Source organism: Cenococcum geophilum, assembly GCF_001692895.1.
Source record: "Cenococcum geophilum 1.58 unplaced genomic scaffold K441scaffold_25, whole genome shotgun sequence".
Classification (NCBI taxonomy): Eukaryota; Fungi; Ascomycota; class Dothideomycetes; order Gloniales; family Gloniaceae; genus Cenococcum; species Cenococcum geophilum.
The window spans coordinates 1,518,367-1,542,914 of record NW_027137583.1 but is presented as its reverse complement, the minus strand read 5'-3'; the positions used below and the strand labels follow the sequence as shown (position 1 = coordinate 1,542,914).

Sequence of the window (24,548 nt, the reverse complement as noted above, 5' to 3'; positions counted from 1 at the left end):
ACTATAAATAATTTATCTTATGTTAGTGGTAGTATCTAATAGGCTTTTAGGGGTCTTAGGGCTTTAGCCTTTTAGGAGAATCTTACTAAGGGGTCCTTTAGTATATTCTAAATTTAACTTAAAGTTTACTAGTTGTATTATAGTTCAAATTAAGACTTAATTGTGGTGTTGCAGTTACAAAAGTTACATTTTAACACTTTAATTTTCGTAATACAGATATAAACAAGTCAAATTCACGTGATGTTCTAACCTAAACAGGCAGGATCTAAGCCTGTTTAGACGGGGGTGTATGTATATTGGTTAGGGGGTGTATACGTATCATTTGGGGGGTGTACGATTATTGTTGACCTTTTCTAAAAGCCTTCCTCTAAGTTCCCTTTATAAATTAACTGGCTTTAAGCACGTACCATAATGCCGGGTAATTATCGATAATTATCGATTATGACCAATGATTGCGATTATCAACCGAAGCCTTATCGATAGCATCAAAAACCACCCTAATCGAGCTCATCCTCGAATCCATTCTCGGAGCCATCCTCGAACCCGTCCTCGAACCCATCCTCGAACCCATCCTCGAATCCATCCTCGAACCCATCCTCAAGCTCATCATCAGTATCATCAACGTCCATCCCGACGTTTCCTGGAAGGGTTCTTGCTATTTCGTCGGCTTCCTGGTTTACTTCCTCCATAACCGAGTAGAAGTCGGTGATTTTGCTCTGTGTCATTTGCGGGAGCTTAGTACGTAGCAGTCTTCGAGTCACATGAAACTTTTTCCTCAGCCTGCGATTATCAAGCTTTGTTTCAACGATTGGTGTAAGTCCCTCAAAGAACTCAGTGAGGTTTCGAAGAAAGCTTCCAGGGTAAATTCTTCGCTCTGCAGATTTTCGGAGCTGAATCAGTACAGAAGCTATGAGACACAACTTAGTGGTGTCTATATATGCTTCGTGATGGTAGGTCGTAAGTGGGTGCTGAGGAAATAAATATCCAAAGACCACCTCTAGGGCCCAAGAACTGAAGTGTACAATCTGCGCAAGGTACTTCTTCGAGATACTAAGCAGGTTAATAAAGTTCTCACCTTGCGGAACAATGGCCATGACCTCAGATGGGGAAAGTCCGCCTTGAAGGAGTGTTGCCTTTAGTCCCCTTTCGTCGCAATTGCTTTTACTCCACTCAACTAAAATGTCAGTAGACCTCAAACCGTCGCATTCTTTCAGAGCCAATGCAAATTGTGCCGGCGAGAGTCGTTTGACAAGACCAACAAACGTATTGTGCTCAATGTGCTGCACTATTCTTTGATGAGATTCGTCACCGTTGTCAATGATTGCGACCAGAATTGGTTCCATATCCGAATCGAGGATTGCGATTTGCCACACACGTTGAGTTCGAGGATTGAATTCTGTATCGATGAAACGTACCCGAGCCACCTCCTCTTGGCTGTTGCACTCAGCGACGTTCTCCATAGCATCGCGCAATTTATCCAATGCTGTAGCAGGTCCATCAATATGGAGGGTCTCGAAGGCAGTTCGGATTTTTGTAACGGATTCTAAGGGCGTTCCTATCATATGGCCTATTCCCCTTCCAAAGCTCCAGAGGCGCCATTGTCTTACGTGCTCAAAACAGAATCTCGCTAACGGATGGAACTTTATGCTTCTACATCGCTCTGTTCGTTCGTGTGGCGCTTCAAACCATTCACACTGGTTGGTCTCCGGCTCTAGAGGTGTGAGGTCCAGTTCTAGATGGGTCGAAAGAAATTCGCAAACATAGCATTGCGGCTTAAGCGAGAGGACCTCGCAGAAACCGTTAATCTTCTGAGATCTCCGAAGACGAATGGCCAGCCGAGCGGTGTCAAAAGCAATCCAATTCGTACAAGGCGGACGCTGAAGTTGAACCTTGTTTCTGGGTCCCCTGCAGAGAACGTTTTCGGGAAATTTGTCATAAAATATATTTGTCTTGCTACTTGCTGTTTTACGTTCATATTCTTTCTGTGTAGATAACTGGTGCAACGTACCGATATGAATCAAATTTGCCCATAGACAGACCCCAACAGAAGTTGGATCAATCTTACCCTCCGAGCCTTGGAGAATAGAAATGCCAGCAATAAACTCTGCAAAGAGGGGTGTGTATTCCGGTTTATCACTATTGTTCAAATCTAACGCGCTTGACACAGATTGAGCGCCGTCACTTTCAGAGTGCGCAGTAAGGGTCGTGGGAGGCGTATCAGATTCATGCTCAGCAAGCCGGATTGGTGCATATCGGTACGGCGGATTGCGACGCTGTTCGGTGTGGCGCTTTCTGATGTGCTCCGTCATTCCTCCGTATCCTGAGTTTACTAGTTGTTCACAATCAGGGCAATCTGTATGTAATTGTCAATCCGTTGTCAAAATTTAAATACGGAAGTGTATGCTTACTTATTCCAATAACCGACCTTAATCTGTTACGGACTGAACTGATCGGGATATGCTGAAGACCGGGTATCAGGGAGAGTACGCCCGGTAAACTTTGATGGGACGTACGTATTCTAGTTTTTTGTTCCTCGGATAGTGCGGTGAGAGTAGATATCTCGCGGAAAGTCCATGTATGTTCGTGACGCCAATAGCTGATTTGTAGCGTATCTATAGACTTTCCCCATACGCCAGCTGCCTTTTCGATCGCTTGGAGCCGGACTTCGACAGCTCGCCTCGTTCTGCGTTCAAGCCCAGGGAATCTTGACCTTTCATTGCGTGCGGCGACTTTATAGCTCAACAAGGTAGTTCGCTGACGTTTTGTAAGTTTTAGGAGAATACCGTCTTCCTCGGGTGTCCATGGCCTAGCCCGATAAACGCTTGATCGGAAGTCTTTCGCCGGAGATGTCTTTTGCTCATCCTGTAATTGATCCTGCTTCCTACAAATCTCTGGTGGCGATTCCTTCGCCGGAATCGTCTCTCGGTCATTTTCCAATCGGCCTTGCTTCAACTCCCTTTGGACGTGATATATAACTGAGCCGAAATTTTGGCGATGAAGGCCGTCAATATCGCACATTTCCATAGCATGAGCGGCGCCATGCTTTTTTTCCATCTCTTCAAGCTTATCGAGCTGTTTCTCAGTGAGATGGCGCACGACATTGACCTCTTCATCCGTCCACTTCTTAACCGAATGTATTTTATACCACTTGTTCAACACACTGTGGACTGTTCGGCTTTGGAGACCGGGGAACGAACAGAGCGTACTTCTCTCGCTATTTCTGAGGGCAATCAATTCTTTGCGCTGTCCCGTCGTAAGCTTATAGACATTTCCCAGCTCTTGGTCGGTAAAATCGTTTTTTGGGCCGGCCGGCGGAAGCAGTTCATAAAACCTGTTGTAAACTGCGCCGACCCTACGATGTTCAAGGCCATCAATGAAACAGAGTTGTTGGGGCTTTTCACCTTTGGTCGAGCGTTTTAGATAACCTAACGCCTTCCGCTCTTCCTCTGTAAGTTTGCGGACAATGTCGTCCTCTTTGTCGGTCCACGAATTGATCGCTTGTCTGGACCGAGAAAGCGTGATTTCTTGGCTGGATGGAGAGAGATTGATTTCTTGGCTGAACGGAGGGATATTGCTTTCCTGGGCGGACGTGTTGAGATTACGAAGCTTAAGATAATTAACATAAACTGCGTTGACCGTACGATGCTGAAGGCCTTTGATATTGCAGAGTTGTGTTGAGGCCGATTTTCCATTGGTTCTCTTATTTAATAGAAATAGGAGTGCCTCTTGCTGCTCCTTCGTGATTCTGCGGATAATATCGTCCTCTGGCTCAGTCCAACGTTTGGTTTTCTGGCTGACTGGGCGTAATTTACAAACTTGTGAGTAGACTGCGCTGAATGTACGACGTTGAAAGCCATCAATAGTGCAGAGTTGTTTGCATGTTGTTCGGTCTCTGGAATTTTTGCTCAACAAACGGTGTTGCTCCATAGTGAGATTACGAAGAATATTGATCTCCGGATTCGTCCAAGCAGAGTTTGGCCCAACTCTATAACTGGCACGGGGTTTCTTCTGCTCGCCTGAGACGTCACTGGTACGATGCTTTCTACCCATGCTACTAGTAGTGCTGAGATGAAGGTTGATATCAGTGATTGTAGTGCACGATCGTCGGTTTTGAGTTCCCAAAAGGCTAGAGGAAGGAACTTTGTAACGTGCCTCGAGCACATGTGATGTGGTAACGTAGATGATAGGGTTATGACGGTCGGCTACTGCCGCTTCCTGATGTAGATGGAACACCAAAATACTGCCAAATATCTTAGAAACAGCCGTTGGGTCGTGCGCCGTTATGTCATCATATCGTGCACGACCCAACTGCTTACCTCAGAAGCTCAGACTAAGAAATCGATTGCGGATATAGGAATATCCGCACCGTCCGCTAAGCTGATTTAGGACGGTAATCGTTTTTCTTAGTCTGAGGGGCTTTGGCGAGATTTGTAGAAAACCTAAACACGGTTTATATGAGAAGACCTCATTAACTTTAACAAAATTGATCTACCCTCCCACAATACCTGTTAACATAAAAATTACACCAAATTATAGAGAAAATCCTACTCTATAAGTTATGAGATATTCAGCTCCTTATACGCCCGCGACGTTAAGAAGAATTCGTTACTGTAGAGGCCCCAATTCTACCTCTTGCACCGCCAAGCCGCGCAGTAAACACCAATGCTGAACATTTACGCCTACGTCGCCAGCCCTCTTTGTAGCCAGTAGGTATTCCATCTAGTATATATCTATTTAATTTATTTACTTTGCAGCCCTTTATAGGTTATAGTGTAGGCCCTAATAGAGTTGCAAGCTCTGCGTCTGCGTAGAGCTGTAGAGCTTTGCGAGAGCTCTGCGGAACGAAGCTCAGGGGGAGACCTGCACAGAGCTCTGCACGGAGCTCTACCAAAGCTCTGCACGAAGCTCTGCACGAAGCTCTGCACGAAGCTCTGCACGAAGCTCTGCATGAAGCTCTGCACGAAGCTCTGCACGAAGCTCTGCATGAAGCTCTGCACGAAGCTCTGCACGAAGCTCTGCATGAAGCTCTGCACGAAGCTCTGCACGAAGCTCTGCACGAAGCTCTGCACGAAGCTCTGCATGAAGCTCTGCACGAAGCTCTGTATGAAGCTCTACACGAAGCTCTGCATGAGGCTTTGCAAGGAGCTCTGCACGAAGCTCTGCGGAGGCTCTGCGGAGGCTCAGCACGAGGCTCTGCACGAAGCTTTGCACGAAGCTCTGCACGAAGCTCTGCCCGAAGCCCTATATAGAGCTCCAAAGCTCTACTAACACGCAGCACTAATATACTAGGAAGGTTCTACAATAGCCTGTACAAACGCCCGTACAAACGTCTGCACATTTACACGTCTACACGCCTGCACGTGGCTCTGCACGAAGCTCTACTAAGGCTCTGCATAAGGCTCTGCCCCCTAGCAGTAGTAGAGGCACTCCGGGCCAAGGGAGGATATTTTCAAGGAAGGACCCAACTATAGCACCTCCTAGGTGTTGTAATAGCCTTAAGTAGTAGATATCTATATATCTGTAGAGTTTTATCTATATTAGCAGACTATTCAATAAGATATAATATGTGGTCATAATTTTAATAACACGTTTTTTAACTTTAACGAAATTAATATTAGGACTAGGCAATAGCCGTATTATAAAATTCATACCATTTAGAAGCCCTAAGTCTTAAAAATATTGTATTAACTTTTAGTAATAATAATGCGTTATATAAATAAATGAATTAGATATCCGCAATCTCCGCTTGGCGGATTTTGGTCATAATTTTAACAAAACGCGCCAAAGGTTCTCAGACGTGATTTTGCAATTCGGAAGACGGCATAGGTTATTCCGATGCTAGCTAAAAAATCGCGTCTGAGCTCGCTGAGGTAACCCAACTGCTACTTCTGTGGTATTTGGCAGTATTTTGGTGTTCCATCTACATTAGGAAGCGGTAGTAGCCTACCGTCATAACCCTATCGCCGTCATAACCCTATCATCTACGTTACTCAGGTTATCTCAGTAAGCGACTCAGGAGGTGCGTCTTTGCCGGCCCTGCCTAGGTTGAGCCTGAAGAGCCCGCATGTAGCCGAAAATTGGGCGCATTCTAAGCCCGTTCTGGGGGACCCTGGGCGCCATTAGGCGGCTTCTAGCCCGTTGCCCTACCAACCTTAAGGCAGCCACCGCCCATAAGACCGCCTAATAAGGGGCGGCGAAGACTTTTGCAACGCACCTCCGTACTAAAGAGCAATATATCTCCACCAGTTGATTAGTTAACCACTATAAAAGGTAATCGATTATATTTCAAAGGCCGCTTTATTTATCTATGTACTTATTATGCATTTTAGCTAATATAAAGTTCTAAAATTACGGGTCGAAATTTCTCGACGCGTCTTTTTGGGTCGACTCTGCGAATCCCCCCCTCCCCCCAAAAGACCTAGTTAACGTATATGATGGGGTTTTGACCGACACCCTAGTTTTGACCGAAAGGAACATCAAAATTTTACCTAAGTTGTATCTATCACGCCTAGGTAAGCGTTAGCACGATACACCGCCTTTTAAATATATGTGTTACTCTAATTTTGGCAGAACAATAAAACTTTACTTAAAATAGCAGGCGGTACGCTAGCTCGGTCAAAACTAGGGTGTCGGTCAAAACCCCATCACATACGTTATATACTGCCCGAATAAAACGCATACCGACCCTAACCACCCCACAGCTCCGGAGCCATATTAGATGGTCCCGAACCCCAAATTGTCAAGCGCTAGACGGTTTAATAGAGCTTCGAGCATAGCTTCGATAGAGCTTCGATAGAGCTTCGATAGAACTCAAGCAGAGCCTCGTGTAGAGCCTTGAGTAGAGCTTTAGGCAGAGCCTCGTGCAGAGCTTTATACAGAGCTTCTATATAGAGCGCCTGTTTTTAAAGGCCTTGTAAACAACTTTGTACAGAGCTTTGTGTAAGCATTTGTGCAGACGTTCGTGCAGACGTTTATAGAGACGATGGTGGAGACATTCGTCAGACGATTATATAGGCGGTTGTAGAGCCGTTCGTAGAGATATTCGTAGAGACGTTTGTAGAGACGATTATAAGACTTCCTAGTACATATTAGTGCTGCGTTAACTAGGGACGCGTCGGTGTCTACCCAAATACTAGAAGCGCGTAACTCGTAAGAAAATGGTATTCCTATCGTAAAAAAGTAATCGATTATAGAGGAGACTAGTCTAACTTAACTCGTTAGCTTATTAGGTTAAATAGGTGTTATTAGGGAGTTAAATATATAGGAGAGATTGTCTTGCATACAAAATTGCGAAAATTGAAGTTGAGCGCCAAAGGCCCTTAGACGGCAGGGCAAACTTAAGGTCGGTAGATAGCTGATTGGTTAAAAAGAGTGGCGTCCCCCAGGACGGAAACCAGTGATACTTTAATATTAGTGAGTGCGCCTTCAGTTTGCCCTTGCCGTCTGAGTCGCTTACTGAGATAATACCGAACTCAAGGCATGCACCGGAGTTAGATTAGATAAGATCCGAGATATAGCAAGCGCAGTTTTAGCGTGCCTCCATCCAAGTTCAACAGACAATTTTACTTCAAGTTCCACCTTTCGCTCTCTTTCCCAACCCTCAATAATGGATGCCAAAAACAAATACTCTGTCATTCTGCCAACCTACAATGAGCGAAGGAACTTGCCAGTCGCCGTCTTCCTCATCAATGACAGTTTCACGAAGAAGTAAGCAAAACGATTCATCCACCTCCTCTCTAACAATTCATAGCAACCTCAATTACGAGATTATCATCGTCGACGATGCGAGCCCAGACGGCACCGCTAATGTCGCCAAACAGCTACAGAAAGCTTTCCCTGGCCGAATCATCCTCAAGGAACGCACTGGTAAACTGGGCTTAGGAACAGCATACACTCACGCACGTACGTCACATCAATCCAGAAAATATAGCAATATGCCTAACATAATGATCCTTTAGTCCGCTTCGCTACTGGCAACTTTGTTATTATTATGGACGCTGACTTCAGCCATCACCCCAAGTTCATACCTGAGATGATCCGCATACAAGCGACCAACAACTACGATATCGTAACGGGTACTCGATATGCTGGTGATGGCGGGGTATACGGCTGGGATTTGAAGAGGAAGCTTATATCAAAAGGCGCTAACATGTGAGCGATTAATCTGGCCTGCTTTATATAATTAAACAAGCAGACTAATTTCATTTTATCTAGTTTCGCCGATATGCTTCTTCGGCCCGGAGTTTCAGATCTTACAGGCAGCTTCCGCCTCTATAAGAAGAATATGCTACAGGATGTTATTACGAAGGTTCAGAGCAAGGGATATGTCTTTCAGATGGAGTTAATTGTTCTAGCTCAGGCAATGGGTTATACGATTGCAGAGGTACCTATCAGCTTCGTCGACCGGCTTTACGGGGATAGTAAGCTGAATGGGGATGAGATCACTCAGTATATTACCGGAGTCCTGAGCCTGTGGACAAGAGTCTGAATTTGGCATGCACCAATGACGAATTTAGAGAGAGAATCAATTCTTTACCATCATTTTACTTGTTGTGGGCTTAGACAACATGGCAGGAGACAGGGAAACCAATTGTACTTCGCATAAAACCGCTTAGACTTTACAACAACAATCAATCAACTTTATCCACATAAATCATTGTCCTCACATTACTGATAAAGAATAAACTATTGAGTTTTCCGGGCTTCTAAAGCAGGAGCAGGGGCCGCGCTAAACCTACAAGAGTAGCGCACCAAGACAGAGATTACCAAGATTTACTATATTAGGTTTAGTAGGTAGACTAGAGCTCTATGGGGCTCCTAGATCCAAACCTGGTTTCTATAAGACTTAATCCTTAAATCCAGTCCAGTCCAGTTCAGTCCAGGAAGATTACTGATAAGACATGATACATATGGAATGTATATAAAACTAGCACATAGATCTGAACATCTCGTAACGAAACAATAGATTTTGTATCCGCACTTCACTAATTGAGTCTGTTAAAAATATAGGACGGCTGTATTCTAGATTGATAGATAGGGGAGCTTAAGCTTGGTTCCCCCCCCCTCGGGGGTGCTCTGTTTATCTAATCCGGCCTTGGACCAATCAAAGAAACTTCTGAAGAACTTCAAGCCTAGCTGAAAAGTTGCTCCACGCTTAGAAGAGACAAAATTCAGAGCTCTTTCTGTAATGACAAGAAATTACAAAGCTGCCGTTAGACGTAACTCATGACTTCCCTTTAAATCCCCTTTCCACAATAAAATTGAAAATCTTACTCCAGTCGGTTCAACAGTAGCCCAACAGCCTTGGAAGCAGTATCAAACAGCCAGACCAACACCCGCGCTGTATGAGAATCCCTATTCAGCCCTTCCTCATGAGCGGACTCGCCATCACCCTCTCCCAATCATGCAAAAAGACCGAATTCTCCGTCGACAGCCTAACCTCCTCGCCGCCCCCTCCTAACTATTTCCTCCTCAAACTGCCTCAACACCTCCCCCCTCATCCTCGGCCCCTCCCCTCCATAGCCTCAATCGCTTCAATCGCCTCAACCAGCCTCCACACATCCGTCACTGAGCGGTTCAGCGCCTGCGCCCGCTGGTACGTCATTGGATGCACCGCATCGCCGGCCATCGTGACCCTTGCGCTCCTACCATCCTACCGGCGCCCGGCGGCGCCCAGATCCCACTCCGCCAGCCCTACGCGCCAGACCGGATGCCCGTCGCGCAACCACGCCACCGCGCTGCGCCACGGCTCCGCAAATGTGCGCGCCATGTCCTTCAGCTGGCGCAAGCCGCCGCGCCTCCGTCTACTCGCCCGCCACATCGTCTGCGCTGTACCGCTGCGAGACGTAGAAGAAGACCCGGATCTCCGGCGCGTGCTGCATCCCGAAGATAGCGAAGCGGCCGGCCGGGTGCACGGCGTCGAGGTAGAGCGGATGGAAGCTGTGGAGGAAGAGCGCCTGGTCGCTGGCCGAGGACGCGTGGACCTAGGTCTGGCCGAAGGGGACGGTGTCGATAGTGCCGAGTTTAGGCCCGGGGAGTAGGCTGCGCGTGGTGGGGCGCGCGCTGTCGGCGCCGACGAGGAGGGTGCCGGTTGCGGTAGAGGTGTCGACGAAGTGCGCGGTTACGGCGGTGCCATCGGTGGGGTAGGTGATGCTGACCAGTTTCTTGCTGTAGCAGGTGTCGAGGTTGGGGAGATGAAGGCCCGCAGGGCGTTGCGGCGGAGTCGGTAGAAGTGGTTGAAGGTGAAGCTGGTGAGCGGCTCGCCTGTCGCGTCGTTGAGCATGCTGAGCGTGCACTGCTCTGCGGGTGGGTCCGTTTGCACGGATTGGATCTTGCCCCAGAGGTCTGAGGGGATTTAGGCTCTTGAGGACTGGTGCGCCCCAGTGTAGGCCCATCTTCTAGTCGCGCTCGCGAGAGAGGCTGGGTGTTTTCTTGAAGACGGCGCATTTGATGCCGGCCTAAGAAGTTGATTTAGAGATTTGTGGCACAGCCGTTCGAGTTTCCATTCACCTTAGCTGCCATGCTTGATTCTCAAGGCCAACATATCATGAACAGGATCTGGAGAAGGTATATTGCGGAGATCAATGATGCAGATAAGGCATCCCCGAGGCCGCGCACCCTTAATACAACTAACTTCCCACAACGGTAAGAAGGCCGCTCAGGGCCACACTACTTAGCCGTACCATCACCATGGCGCGGCCTGTGGCCGTTTTTGGCGCAGATTGGCTCAAATCCTGTAATTCTCGCTCCATATTATCTCAGGCGGTGGGTATAATAGGACCTGCCCGCTGGAGACACATTCGCGGTACGCGGTTGAAGAAGAAAAGTCACCAGCTTATCTCTATTCTTTTCGGGGGGTGGGATCATCAAGCCCTGGATTTTCGACAAGTGTAGCTCCATAATAGATTCCTAGGCTCTTTTGGTTCGGTTCCATTCAGAAAATACCATCTCTTTCGCAAAGTAAGACCTCAGGAAGCGTCCGTCGGCTGTCAACATGCCGTCGGGTCGGCACAGATTTAGGCCGGCACGTTGAGGATATTGGGATTCAGCATTCGACGGCGATCCATTCCTGAGGAACAACACTAATACTTAAAATAATTAAAAAGAGCACATCAATATGCATAGGGAGATGTTTCTTGGTGGTTTGGATTAAGTTACCGAGTTGCTAACAAGTTCAGTCGCAAGCGGTACTATAATCTGACGATCTACCATGGCCTGGCTTTCTCACAACGAATGACATCCAATAACCTGACAAATCATTCTCTACATACTTCTAATAGCATTATGCACAGTCAACATTTTCTAATTCTCAGAATGATCTCCCATAATCGTTGATAGCGCCTATAAACTCCTAAGCCGTGCTGATAAATGCCCGAATACCATGATAGAGGAAACATCAGGGGGTATCTAAAGCCGCAGAAAATGCGTCAAGACACCTTGATACGCCTGCCTAGCTCTACCCCAAACGCAGCTGCCCATTCAGGACCGCAGCTACTTCTTACGCACCTCTCCCACCTCCTGCACCCGAAACCCCACCCCCTTCCACCCCGACCTCAGCAACAAACTACTACACACCACACTAACACTACTCAGTGCCATCGCCAAACTCGCCCAGACTGGATCCAGCCTGACATGCGTGCCTGCCCCCGTCCTAACCGGATACAGCACCCCCGCCGCAATCGGCATCGCGAGCAGATTGTACACGAGGGCCCAGCCGAAATTAAAACAGACGCGGCGAAACACGGCCTTCGAGAGCGCGAGCAGCGTCAGCACGGCGCGCAGATCCGACGCCACGAGCACGAACGACGCCGACGACAGCGCGACGTCGCAGCCGCTGCCGACCGCGATGCTGACATCGGCGGCCGCGAGGGCCGGCGCATCGTTGATACCGTCGCCGACCATCGCAACGTTCGCCCGGCCCGCTGCTCTGCGCTTGCGGATGAGAGGTGAGCGCCGCGAGGAACCGGTGGCGCCGAGCGCGCGCTGCAGGTACTGGATCTTGGCTGCTTTCTGGTCCGGCAGCACGCCGGCGATGATGTTGGAGGGCGGGATGCCGACCATGGCGCCGACGGCGCGCGCGGTGGTCGGGTTGTCGCCCGAGAGCATCCAAACGTCGAGGCCGCGGCTGCGGAGGGCGGCGATCGTGGAGGCGGCTTCGGGGCGGAGAGGGTCGGCGATGGCGAAGAGGGCGGCGAGGGTCCAGGGGGAGGTTTGGGGTGGGTGGGTGGGTGCTGGGTCGGGGCGGCGGTGGCTGGTGCTAATGGCGGCAAGGGCGACGGATTTGCCTTGGGACTTCCACAATTCCAGGGTTGCGGTTGTGGAAGGGGGGATGGGTACTTGGTGATCGACCATGAAGGCTTCGTTGCCGATGATGACTGAAATGTTGCAGTCGGTTGCTGAGATGGCGGTGAAGTAGCCCTTCAGGCCTTTGCCGGGAACTTCGTCTACGTCGTTGACTTCTCTTTGTTGAATCGACTGTGAATTGCAGAATGAGACAATTGCCCTCGCTATGGGGTGGCTGCTGCTCTCTTCCAACTGCTTGACCATGCCCAGGATAGAGCCCTTGGCCTGGCCCTCCAGAACCTCATACTCCGTCACTGCCGGGTCGCCTCCTTGCGTAAGAGTCCCGGTCTTATCGAATACGATGCAGTTGAGGGAGCTGGCTTCTTGGAAAGCCTCGCCTCCGCCTTTGACCAGGATACCATGCTTAGCCGCCAGCCCACCACCGACAAACAGTGCCGTTGGTGCAGCGAGGCCAATTCCACACGGGCAAGCGATGACGAAGACCGCAATGGCAAATCGGAGGGACCAAAGAGGCCAAGCTCCCGAGCTTGCATCCCTCCAATCATTGGGCAGAGTACCGGACATTCCCAGCCCTAACCAAACCAACCATGTGACGATCGCAACAAAAACGACAAACGGCACAAAATGACTCGTGATGATGTCAGCAGCTCGCTCGACAGGTGCTCGCCGCGTTTGACCCTCCCGAACGACGCTGATGATCTGATCAAGCATGGAAGTCCCTGATACGGTGGTAATCCGGACAGTTATTGGACCACCCTTGTTGACTGTTCCCGAATACACGGTGTCGCCAGATGCTTTGCTTACAGGGCGAGATTCGCCAGTAAGACTCGACTCGTCAAACGTAGCTGTTCCTTCGAGGACAACAGCGTCGAATGGTGGAGAGGTGCCGTGGGGGACCCTCACCACGTCCCCAATTTCCAGTAAGTCGGCGGAGACCCTCCGACCTCCCTGCTCGGTTGAGTCAATAAGAGTGGCCTCGTCAGGTCGCAACTTTCCCAAAGAAGTCACGGCATCTCCTGTCTTGGCCTTGCTATACGCCTCGAGGAACCTTCCAATGAGGATAAACATGGTAAGAAACACCACAGAGTCGAAGTATGAATCACTGAGGGCACCTGACGACTGTCTTGTCGCCGCTCTGGCTAACCCCGCAATCGAGGCAAAGTAAGCTATGCTGGTACCCAATGACATGAGCATATTCATGCTTCCGAATCTATAAAACCGTTGCAGGAAAGGTGTGCGACTACCGGGTCTCCACATCGCCCGGATTTCCTTGAGTGCTCGGACGTGGAAAGTGTCAGCTGCGAAGAAGTATACCGGGGTCGCCATGATGAAGAGAATCCACTCAGTCCGGCTAACGCTCCCAACCCACATTGGCTGCATTAGATAGTGGCGGCTCTTGTTGCTTTTGGAGACCAGGTCCATGTACACAATTCCAATGATAAATGTAGGGATTGCGACGATGATGGACAAACAAAGCCGAAACAGAATGCGCTGCCTTTCGCGTGCATGCATGTCTCGGGCACGCTCTTCGATGGTTGGCGGATGATAGATGGATACCTCGAAAGCAGGGTCGATAGCTGCTACTGATTCGGTGATGTGCCTTATTGTGAACGTTGGCGTGTCAGGCACATACTTGATTCTCAAGATGGGAGTCTTTTCAGCCAAGAGCGGATCCTCAAATTCAATCTTGTGACCGTAGAGCTCGCTCAAAGTGTTGATGATCCGAGGAGGACAATGGTGGCAGTATATTCCATCTATGCGTATCGATATCGACCTTTCCTTAACTTCCTGCTCTTCCCATTCAACATTAATGACATTGTCAAGAGTGGCATCGTATCCAGCATCCTCAATGGTTTCCTGAATCTGTGAGAGGCGATCTTTCCCCGAGAAAACAATGGTAGCACTGTTGGAAAGAAGATTTACATCCACGCTCTCGATGTAGCCGTGCCGCCGCAAGGCATTCGAAATGTTTCCGGTACAGGCACTGCAGGTCATACCACCAACGGAGTAGGTTGCTCGCCACCTGTCCGCCGGAAGTACTGGCTTTGCCTTTGATGACGTTGTTTGGATCTCTTCCACGCTCTCAATGCTGGCCTCGAATCCTAAATCCTCAATTGCACTTACGAGTTCTTCAGCGTGGTCTTTACCGTGAAAGATGACCGTGCCACTGCTGGTAAGGAGGTTGACATCGACCGAGCGGACCCACGGTAACCGCTCAACATTGTGTGATATGCCGCTCACACAAGCGCTGCATGTCATTCCAGAGAGGCTCAAAGTAGCTTTGTATACGTTTGGCATCGATGGAGGATTGACGATAATGAAGCTATCCGTGATGGGTGAGCCTGCTTCTGTGCCTGTATCACTAGAAGTGTCGACATTCTTCTCCGAGGCGGTGGCAGCAGAGTCCAGTATGAGTGGGATCTCCTGAGGGTAGCTGGCTCTGCGGTTCTCTTCTTTCGACTCGGCTTTACATTGCTTGCACTGCTCGACATGCTTCCTTCTCTTATCCATATCTGGCTCTTTAGTGTGTACGCGGGATTGCCGCCACCGTGACACGGCTTGCTCTAGGCTATTTTCCCATTCAGGGCTGTAGTTACCTGAAGACGCACCTTCGAGAGGACCAGTGAAGGAATACTGGTCTTGGAAAACGCTATGCACCTCAAAGCCTGCAAGTTCGAGGGCCTCGGAGATATGTTTAACAGGAAGGGAAGCCTTGTGGCGTACAATAATAGAGTGAGATACGATAGAATGGGAAATGGACTGCGGTGGAAGCTCCAAAGCTCTTAAAGACTCTTCTATGCTGTCGACGCATGAAAGACAGTGGAGATTAGAAATGAAAATAGTCGTAGTGGCCATGGCTGTGTCACTGCACTCTGAGGGATGAGGAGCCATGAGTTGCGTACAGGATGCCAGGTTTGGAGGGGTAAATTACTATGTAATATTAAAGAGAGGTGGTAGACGATAGGCCTGATGAGATGAACCGACGGCACGGCAGGGCGACTGCATTTAAGAAGTTGCGGAGATGGCAAAACGTAGCTTTCAACAGCACTAATGCCGCATTCCTCAGCAAGCTGGAAGGTGCTGGCGAAATAAAGACGGACGCTGGTTCGCTTGTTTGAGCGTAGGAAAAGTTTACCTTGAGGAATGGTCCATAATGGTCATGGTGGCGGCCGCAAAAGTCCCGCGGCCAATGACCGCAAATGTCCCGCAGCACAATGGGCAGTTAGTGTCTATAGGCCATCGCACAAAACCCGCAGCAGTCGTGATTGGCTCCATCGTTCCAGGCATCTTCGGTTGGAACAACACGAGGCAATATAGGATCAGGGGTGCCGAGTATGAAGCCCACTCCCGCGGGATTCTCGCAGGGTCTGTCGCGGATTGAAGGTTGCATCGTCATGGTTGTGTTAAAGGGCGGTGTTGACGTTGGCCAGAGACGGTGACCTGGCTTGCAGCTCTTGTCATTCAATCAAGCTTCTCGCTTCTACAGTAGCCGCAGGAAATCTCCGCCACACTCCGACAACGGACGATCCAAATCGTGCACCGAGTACATTTATGCTGAAACCATACCGCTGAAATCATACCGTTTACGCTCCAGATTCATTGATTCATTGATTCATCCATAGCTCGCAATCTACCCACGACGAACGAGATCCCTTGCATAGCTGATCAGCGATGAATGTTAAATTTTCTATTTACTGTCCTCCAGCTCATAGGCTACCAAATTCGAGGCTAAGTCCAAATCCGAATACCTCCTTACGTCAACATTCCGAAAGTCACCTGCGGACCCCGCAAACGCGCATTGCCGTCGCACACGATATATTTCCCAACCCCATTGATCCGGATTCGACCTTTCAAAAGCAGTAACCCAACTCAGACCAGGTTTAATTAAGTGACAACTTCTTGTACGCTGTTAAGGAATTGCGGGGAAGCGGGGCGTTACGTTGGCCTCGGTACCTTTGGATCACCAAAAATAGTTGTAGCGTTTTTTGCCGTTCGGCGTAAAATTCGAAATTTTTTTTACAGGAAACCCTAGCCTTTCTGCGAGGAATGATGTGCGGTTCGTTGTCAACCGGGGTTGATCTTAATAGTTTGCTTGCATGGCACTTGTACCCATCATATTAATTGAACAGCGGGTCACGCGCCGGATCGATGCCCAGTCGTTGCTTCCCATCTCAGGTGCTCCACAATAGCTTTCTCGGCCTCCAGCTCGGCTTCCAGGGTAGCAGCTCGATGCTGGAGCTCCGTGATTTTTGCGTCTTTCGCCTTAATCGCTAGGCGGGATATCTCGCGGCTGTAGGCGTGTTAGTAAAGAAAAGTGGATCCTCTTAGCAGGATTAGCAATTACCCTTTGAGAATACCTTGAGTGCGCAACGAATGTTGGGCGAGCACACTCTTCAGGCTATCTTTCGCGTCTTCGTTCAGATTTACGTTCTCCTCGCGAAGAACGTCGAATATTTCGGTCGCAAGGCTAGCATCATCTGTATCGACAACGTTGGCCTCCCTGAACCGGCTCGGGGTGGGCGTTGAGTTCAGAGCCGGTAATGTGTAGCCATTCAAAATATCTTCTTCATCCTGTCTGCGGGCAGACGAAGATCTCATATGAGAATTACGAGACGAGGCTGATGCGTCCGTAGTGAAAGGATTCCTCGCGGTGTGAGTTGTGTTGGGTGTAGGAAGACCATTCGGGGCATTATTTTCCAACCACGGTAGCCTCCGCCTGGATGGAGTAGTATACGAGTTTGTTCTAGCGGCCTTCCTTGGTGATTCCAGACGCGCGGCTGCACCATCAGCTTCTCTTTGAAGCCGGTTCTCATCCGAAGCAGTTATCGGCCATCCAAACTCGTCGTCATCCTCGGCACTAGGACCACTACGTTTCCTCCTAGGCGTAGTTGCCCTATCATAAGTTGGACTTTTGTATGGCGGAGGCGGCGAAACCGATCTTGTTCGTCTCGGAGGTCTGCTCGGGGTTGTGTCTGGGTCGCGACGAGGCTCGTTCCTGGAACCGCTCATAACTGCACCCGCTTCTCGCGGCTTCGCATCCTCCTCCCAGAGGAAGAACTTGCAACAGCCAGGATCGGATTTCTGTTTCTGACATGTATAGACTCCGCAAAAGTCAGCGACAGCCCCAAAACTAGGTACACATGGACATACACCACCGGCCCTTGTTCGGCGTTTCCGCCTTTACTTGAAAGTGACTCGCCGGTTGACGCGGTTGACAATCGCCTTCACTCAGGTCAGCTACGACAGTGATATTCTAGGCAATAATACTAACAGAGCCACTCGCCGCCCGCAAAGAGCCCCCTCTGTACCCTAGTAGACGGACTTCCATGACCCCCTCTGCCCCGGCCCCTGCCTCCGTACCCAGACATCGCAGATGATGTTCCGTAGATGGTGATTTAATGACAGCGAGCTACGTGGTGAGCTTCACCGTGCGGAATGCGGTTTATATCATACGAAAGAATAAAAGGTTGCAGTTGTGCCTTAAACCAAGCAAAGGCTTGTGGCTGGTAGTGGCGGGGAAACGCGGCCTGGGAACCCTAGGGAGCGAAACACCCCCCGAAGCGAGGCACTCTTTATCTTTAAATAACATCCCCTTAATAAATAATTTAATAAAAAAATCCTATTAATATCTCTTAACCCGGCAACGTCCACAAATCAAGTGGCCAGTGCGGAACGCCAGGATCAGATTGTACTTCCAATGATATAGGCCTTATTCAGCCGACTTAGTATAATGTTTAACTAAGTCGTGTCTCAAAAAAGCCTCCCCTGGGGTCTTGGCTGTTACCCGATTTTAAACCCCTTAACATTAGCTGTATATTCCTAGGCACGGCGATTTTAATGCATTGATTTGATTGGTAAATCCTTATCGATAACGTGTGGACGAAATTTGGCGGGTTAAGGGATAACTATTTAATGTATATAAATTAAATTTATAATAAACCGCTAAGTGGCAAAATGCCTGCTAGACCGTAATTTTCCGGGGAGTTTTTGCTAAAACCTACCTAATCCTGACTTAAACTCCTTTAAGTAACTACAGCTTCGGGCACGACCAGCTTCCCTCAGTTTTTGTTTCTCCTCTACCTTTTCAGTAAGAAACGAGACGAAAAAGCAATCCGGAAGCGAGCTTTGTTCTAGGTTGTTTCAGTACCCTGGAAGGTGTAGATAGATGTCGGTGATATTCAGTGTGGTATATGCAGAGGAGTGTAATGTGCGCGCGACTGAGGAATGAGGGGTGGCTTGATTAGGTAGCCAAGACGTTAGGTCAACGAAGCCTTCAAGACCAGGCAACATCGAGCCTCGCCGACAGATTTCCATTTACTGTCTGAGCTATGCCAGAGTTGACCCGCAATAATTCCTCTTCAACGTGGCCGTCCCACACCTATTCGTTGTTCTAAGGATGACGAGTCTGGAGAATACTGTCCAAGCACCCGACATCACGTCATGGCTGCAGTCGTTACCCATCAGCGAGCAAGACATCATCCCAGGAGATTTGGTGCTGCATTCGGCGGCGCACGGAGTCTATGATGCTTATGGTGACGAATGGATAGAAAATAGCCCGCTCCATGCTCAGACTCGACCAATGGACGATTATCACTTCTTTGGACTGGACTTTGAAGAGCTTGAGGAGGAGGATTTGTCTGAGGGGTTAGAGGAGGGGATCGGCGAGTCTGAAAACTGTGAAGGACCTGCGAATGCTCATGGAGACGCTAGAACATTTAATTGGCACCGTTCCCAATTCTTAGGTCGTTCAATAACAAACACCAAAATAGGACACTCTAGAATGCGCATCTCACTGCCAAGTACCTTGGACCCAGTGAACATCCCAATCTACTTCCGCTATTGGGTCATACTGCCCCCTCACAAACCGCCGCTTTATCGTGATATGCCTGTGCGCGTTTCAATCCCATATTGCGAGCCCTGCTACATATTTCCCTCTATCGAGAGATCTTCCGTCTATATACCCACCTCAGAGGGCTCTTTATGGGAATACGCATCCTCGACTAGATCAACAGCATACTATACCGCTCTATCGGTACGATCCAAGTCCACAACATCAACCTTTTTCACCGCCCTCTCCATCACCTCTAGATCTGGAATAGTATTGACAGAATCTTCCCGACCCGCTGCCTTCGAAGCCTCCGAATACTACAAGCTCCTCCACTCTAAAGGCCTGATCCTTCCTCGCACACAGGAGCTTGACTGGTCCGGGAGAGGCCAGCACGTCGAATACCCACGTAACGAGCATCCGCCCCTCCAATTCCTCAGCCACATTGGTGCCTCGCAATTCTCCGTCGTCGAGCGCGTGCGCTGCCGCCGCGTCGTGCTAGCCTGCAAGAAAATGAAATGCTGGCGGCGCTGGTCGCTAGCCGACTCGATGAACGAAGTATCGCATCTGCACCGACTGCGCCACGCGCATATTGTCCAGCTCGTCGGGACATATTTCCAGAACCGGTTCTTCGCCATTCTAATCTATCCAGCGGCGGAGTGGCATCTGGGCGGGTATATGGAGAATCTGGCTGAGGCAAAGAAATGTGAGTTGACGGCGCAGGATTCTTGCGTCGACGATATCCGAGCTCTGGAAGACAGCCTCGCGGCCTGTGTCCCCTGTTTGGCCTCCGCGCTCGCGTACATCCATTGCAGCACAACTAAGCACATGGACATCAAACCCGCAAATATACTCCTGAAGAGAGTGCCGACAAGCCTGCGCCGTGCAGGTGATCCCAAGTATCGGGTGTATGTGGCGGATTTTGGGCTGTCGCAGTCTTTTGAGCCGCAGGATGATAGCCAGATGAGCAGGTGTGTGGGCCACACGCCCAAGTACTGTGCGCCAGAGATTTATGAGGGCGAGGCGCATGGCCGAGCGGCGGATGTGTTTTCGCTGGGCTGTGTGTATGTCGAGATTTTTACGGTACTAGCTGGGTCTAGTTTCGACGAGTTTGCTGAGTTTCGGGGAGGTGTGCAGGGCGGTGGCCAGGCGTATCATTCTCAGTTGCCGAAGGTGAAGGAGTGGATGATGGCTTTGTTTAGCGCGGGAGCGGTGCCTCTGGGTTTGGGTGATGAGGCGGTGGGGTTAGTGCCCTCACTTCACAAAATGCTCGATCGAGTCCCTGCACAGCGCCCACAATTGATCGCTTGGTGAAACTTTTCCAAGGGGGTATGGATCCCATTCCGGCACAATTTCGATGTCGAGGTTGTTGCTCGCGCTCGCCGGAGCCATACGTGATAGAATAGCGATGTCGTCTCATTAACCGTAAGTCTCTTTCACTTAAGAATTCTAACCCTGAACGGAGTAATCATCGTAATTGTGGGAGCTAATCTTGAAGCGGGCACACGATCTAGATATAGTCATCCACAAAAGATCGTTTACTCGCTTAAGCCCACGAAGAGCCGGCATCGCACCCCACTAAAATTTGTATGAGGTGCAATCTAACGCATTTAATCCACTACTTGTTGCCTAAAATAGGCAGAAGGCTCGCGTAGATTCCTAGTAAATAGGATAGGGATAGGCGTTAGGATTACTTGATTTCTTAATGTTATGGGGCGCGGAACAGTGGCTGCTGAACGTATGTATTCAAGGAGTCTATAAGACGTTGCGCGATCGATCGTAAGGATCGAGGGCGTAGGAAGGTGATATACTACGCGTGGCTGACGTAAGCTGTACGCGAAGCGTATGTAAGGGCACGGGGTTCCGCTAGGGAGTCTTCTATAGGGGCTCCTGCGGCGGCGTTCCGTAATACTACCCCCCCCTCTTATAGAGGCGGAGCTCTGGCGACGCTGTAGTTACTATATATAAATAGAAGGAACGCTTAAGGCATAGAGAAGGAAAAGAAATAACGCTAAAGGGGTTAGTAGTGTGGAGTTCTGCCGGCTCTAATTATTAAATAGACTAATCAGGATTTTCCATCCCCGGAATAGAAAATCGCTATTAGCTTAGTAGAAGGCGGTAAGCTAAACTAACATCTTTATAGTCCGTAGCGATATTATATAATAAAGCTTAGCACCTAAGAATTTAACTAATTAGATAACTTTAACCGGCGGTTAAAGTTCCTAAATATCTTAACGATTTTTTAGTTATAAAATAGCAATCTGCGGTAATCTAACGGCAATTTGCCCTTACGTGGTAGTGTATAACGGTTAAACTCTATAAGGGCTCCTATAAAGGATTAGGCACGAAATCTCTGCTTAGGCCCAGTTTCTATAGGTTTGCGTAGTAAAAGTCGTTAATTAGGTCCTTTGCATTTTTAAAGTCTTCCTATAGTTACTATTCTGGCTAATCTATATTAAATCCTATATAGATAGCTCTATAGTAAAGCCGCTGTCCTCTACCTTTACTAAAGTATTTAAAGTTAATAATTCGTTTAACGGTCCACTCCTTATAGTTCTTATCTTTGTTCTTATCTCAGATTAGTACTAATAGGGGTTTAGGCTATATTTATCCCGGTAAGGGGTTAGGCTAGTAAAGGTATAGTAGCCATAAGTAAAATATAGGCTATATCCCGCAGGTGGCTAAGGTAGGTAGGAGCTCTAGCTTATATACGGCTTCCTTATTAATAACTTATTTAATCTAATAGGGGCCGAGATTCTTATAATTAAGTAACTTTATAGGCCTCTATATAGAGATATTATGTGCATCTAGCTATACCTAGTCGCTAACACGCATCTCCGGTAGTGGCGTTCTATAACAGTTAGCAAAGTAGGCCTACTTTACTTAAGCCTAGGCCATTTCTCCCCTATAGTAGTTGAGTAGATTTTTTATATAGTCTGTATGCTAGTTAGCAAGTAGTATCTTAAGGCGTTTTCTATATAGTAGTTTCTTATTAATAGGTTCTGGTGGCTCTATGCCGGATTAGGGGTAATAGCCCTTATTTACGAAGAACGGAGTAAGTCTTATAGTGGCTAAGACGTAGTTATTGGCTGCAAACTTACCTAATAGGAGGTGATCTACCTAGTCGTCCTAGCCGTAGGTAACGACCTGTCGTAAGTACGCCTTTATACTGGCGTTGGCGTTTTCTAGCTGTCCTATAGTCTTATAGTAAAAGAATATAGATATCTTAACGGAGATACTAAGACGTTAATAAATCCGTCTCTATAGGTTAGAGTTAAATTATATGCCCCGGTCGGACGTAATGGAGTTAGGTATCCTATATAGTTAGCATCAGGAAATTTTTTTTTGGGCACGTTGTTGCAAACGAAAATCGGGGTCTGCAAAACCTGCGTAAGTCGCAAATTTGGCAATTTGCAGCGATTTGTAGCAATTTGCTACAAATACATAGGCCACCTATGCACGCGCCTGCCTTATCTATGTGTTTGTAGCAAATTGCTGCAAATTGCCATAAATTACCAAAATTGCGACTTACGCAGGTTTTGCAGACCCCAATTTTCGCTTGCAACAATATACCTAAAAAAAAAAAATCCTAATGCAGAGGCTCTGCATGAGGCTCTATACAAAGCTCTGCATGAGGCTTTACATAAAGCTCTGCACGAAGCTCTGCACGAAGCTCTACACGAAGCTCTACACGAAGCTCTACACGAAGCTCTACACGAAGCTCTACACGAAGCTCTACACGAAGCTCTACACGAAGCTCTACACGAAGCTCTACACGAAGCTCTACACGAAGCTTTGCACGAGGCTTTACACGAGGCTCTACACAAAGCTCTGCGTACAGAGGCTCTGCACGAGGCTCTACACAAAGTTCTACCAACGAGAATTCCGGGGTCACGAAGCTCCTGCACGAAGCTCTACACGAAGGCTCAGCTCTACACGAAGCTCTACACGAAGCTTTGCACGAGGCTCTATACGAAAGCTCTACACGAAGCTCTACTAACGAAGGCTTTGCACGGATGCTCTACACGAAGCTCTACACGAAGCTCTACACGAAGCTTTGCACGAGGCTTTACACGAGGCTCTACACAAAGGCTCTGGCGTACAGAGGCTCTGCACGAGGCTCTACACAAAGTCTACACGAATTCGTGCACGAAGCTCTGCACGAAGCTCTACACGAAGCTCTACACGAAGCTCTACACGAAGCTTTGCACGAGGCTCTATACGAAGCTCTACACGAAGCTCTACACGAAGCTTTGCACGATGCTCTACACGAAGCTCTGCGTACAGAGGCTCTACACGAAGCTCCTACACGAAGCTCTACACGAATCTCTGCACGAAGCTCTGCACGAAAGCTTTACACGAAGCTTTGCACGACGGCTCTACACGAGGCTCTACACAAAGCTCTGGGTACAGAGGCTCTGCACGAGGCTTCTATACGAAGCTCTGTACGAAGCTCTGCACGAAGCTCTACACGATGCTCTACACGAAGCTTTGCACGATGCTCTACACGAAGCTCTGCGTTACAGAGGCTCTACACAAAAGCTCTACACGAAGCTCTGCACGAAGCTTTACACGAAGCTTTACACGGAGGCTCTACACGAGGCTCTACACAAAGCCTCTGGGTACAGAGGCTCTGTACGAGGCTCTACACGAAGCCTCTATACGAAGCTCTGCACGAAGCTCTACACAAAGCTCCTACACGAAAGCTCTACACGAAGCTCTACACGAAGCTCTACACGAAGCTCTACACGAAAGCTCTACGTACAGAGGCTCTGCACGAAGCTCTAACACGAAGGCTCTGCACAAAGCTCTATATAATAAAGGCTCTACACGAAGCTCTGCATTAAAGCCTCTAACGAAGCTCTACACGAAGCTCTACATATAGAGGCTCTGCACGAGGCTCTGCCGCGAAGCTCTACACGAAGGCTCTGCGCGAAGCTCTACACGAGGCTCTGCGCGAAGCTCTACACGAAGGCTCTGGCGCGAAGCTCTTACACGAGGCCTCTGCGCGGAAGCTCTTACACGAGGCTCTGCGCGAAGCTCCTACACGAGGCTCTGCGCGAAGGCTCTAACACGAGGCTCTGCGCGAAAGCTCTACACGAGGCTCTGCGCGAAGCTCTACACGAGGCTCTGCGCGAAGCTCCTACACGAGGCTCTGCGCGAAGCTCTACACAAGGCTCTGCGCGAAGCTTCATACACGAGGCTCTGCGCGAAGCCTCTGCATAATGGAGGCTCTACACGAAGCTCTATACAAAGCCTTTGTGTGTGTGTGTGGCGCGACACACTACTATTGGGGTCCCCGCTATAATTCCCGATAGCCTCTACACGTGCCTCTGCTAAAGTATACCCCCTATATTACACCTAGGTAGCTACCTCATTTTTTACCCTTCCTTATATCCTCCCTACTACCTATGAGGGG

At 48.9% G+C, this 24,548-nt stretch overlaps 6 protein-coding genes across 6 annotated transcripts; 3 read left to right on the top strand and 3 right to left on the bottom strand.

Annotated features, from left to right (window-relative positions):
- Window positions 1-280: 280 nt before the first annotated feature.
- On the bottom strand, window positions 281-4,118 carry K441DRAFT_661217 (uncharacterized protein). Its single transcript, XM_067648845.1, has 2 exons — window positions 2,409-4,118; window positions 281-2,353 (listed from the first exon to the last, which is right to left on the bottom strand). Exons 1-2 carry the CDS (start codon window positions 4,048-4,050, stop codon window positions 498-500), a joined length of 3,498 nt encoding a protein of 1,165 aa, XP_067503302.1. The 5' UTR covers window positions 4,051-4,118; the 3' UTR covers window positions 281-497.
- A 3,441-nt stretch (window positions 4,119-7,559) lies between these two features.
- Window positions 7,560-8,647, top strand: K441DRAFT_661215 (glycosyltransferase family 2 protein). Its single transcript, XM_067648844.1, has 4 exons — window positions 7,560-7,707; window positions 7,751-7,902; window positions 7,959-8,151; window positions 8,215-8,647. The coding sequence occupies exons 1-4, from the start codon at window positions 7,607-7,609 to the stop codon at window positions 8,486-8,488; spliced, it is 720 nt and encodes a 239-aa protein (XP_067503301.1). The 5' UTR covers window positions 7,560-7,606; the 3' UTR covers window positions 8,489-8,647.
- Window positions 8,648-9,008: 361 nt separating this feature from the next.
- K441DRAFT_136670 (uncharacterized protein) lies at window positions 9,009-10,080 on the top strand. The gene has a single exon (XM_067640103.1). It carries the CDS (start codon window positions 9,345-9,347, stop codon window positions 10,038-10,040), a length of 696 nt encoding a protein of 231 aa, XP_067503300.1. The 5' UTR covers window positions 9,009-9,344; the 3' UTR covers window positions 10,041-10,080.
- An 828-nt stretch (window positions 10,081-10,908) lies between these two features.
- K441DRAFT_678069 (heavy metal translocatin) lies at window positions 10,909-15,159 on the bottom strand (the record flags this gene model as incomplete). The annotated part of the gene is made up of 3 exons (XM_067651132.1): window positions 10,909-11,087; window positions 11,209-11,272; window positions 11,506-15,159. 3 exons carry the CDS (start codon window positions 15,157-15,159, stop codon window positions 10,909-10,911), a joined length of 3,897 nt encoding a protein of 1,298 aa, XP_067503299.1.
- A 1,278-nt stretch (window positions 15,160-16,437) lies between these two features.
- On the bottom strand, window positions 16,438-17,672 carry K441DRAFT_687667 (uncharacterized protein; the record flags this gene model as incomplete). Its single annotated transcript, XM_067652111.1, has 4 exons — window positions 16,438-16,594; window positions 16,649-17,405; window positions 17,455-17,526; window positions 17,576-17,672. The coding sequence occupies 4 exons, from the start codon at window positions 17,670-17,672 to the stop codon at window positions 16,438-16,440; spliced, it is 1,083 nt and encodes a 360-aa protein (XP_067503298.1).
- A 1,405-nt stretch (window positions 17,673-19,077) lies between these two features.
- Window positions 19,078-20,742, top strand: K441DRAFT_661213 (kinase-like protein). Its single transcript, XM_067648843.1, has one exon. It carries the CDS (start codon window positions 19,085-19,087, stop codon window positions 20,441-20,443), a length of 1,359 nt encoding a protein of 452 aa, XP_067503297.1. The 5' UTR covers window positions 19,078-19,084; the 3' UTR covers window positions 20,444-20,742.
- Window positions 20,743-24,548: the final 3,806 nt, after the last annotated feature.

What these genes read in the sequence shown, in the direction of transcription:
- K441DRAFT_661217 (XM_067648845.1), bottom strand. Translation starts at nt 4,050, where the DNA reads ATGGGTAGAAAGCATCGTACCAGTGACGTCTCAGGCGAGCAGAAGAAA. An exon ending in AAGGTCGGTTATTGGAATAA is followed by an intron (nt 2,354 to 2,408) that starts GTAAGCATACAC and finishes AATTACATACAG; the next exon opens with ATTGCCCTGATTGTGAACAA.
- K441DRAFT_661215 (XM_067648844.1), top strand. Translation starts at nt 7,607, where the DNA reads ATGGATGCCAAAAACAAATACTCTGTCATTCTGCCAACCTACAATGAG. An exon ending in AACAGCATACACTCACGCAC is followed by an intron (nt 7,903 to 7,958) that starts GTACGTCACATC and finishes ATGATCCTTTAG; the next exon opens with TCCGCTTCGCTACTGGCAAC. An exon ending in ATATCAAAAGGCGCTAACAT is followed by an intron (nt 8,152 to 8,214) that starts GTGAGCGATTAA and finishes CATTTTATCTAG; the next exon opens with TTTCGCCGATATGCTTCTTC.
- K441DRAFT_136670 (XM_067640103.1), top strand. Translation starts at nt 9,345, where the DNA reads ATGAGAATCCCTATTCAGCCCTTCCTCATGAGCGGACTCGCCATCACC.
- K441DRAFT_661213 (XM_067648843.1), top strand. Translation starts at nt 19,085, where the DNA reads ATGCGCATCTCACTGCCAAGTACCTTGGACCCAGTGAACATCCCAATC.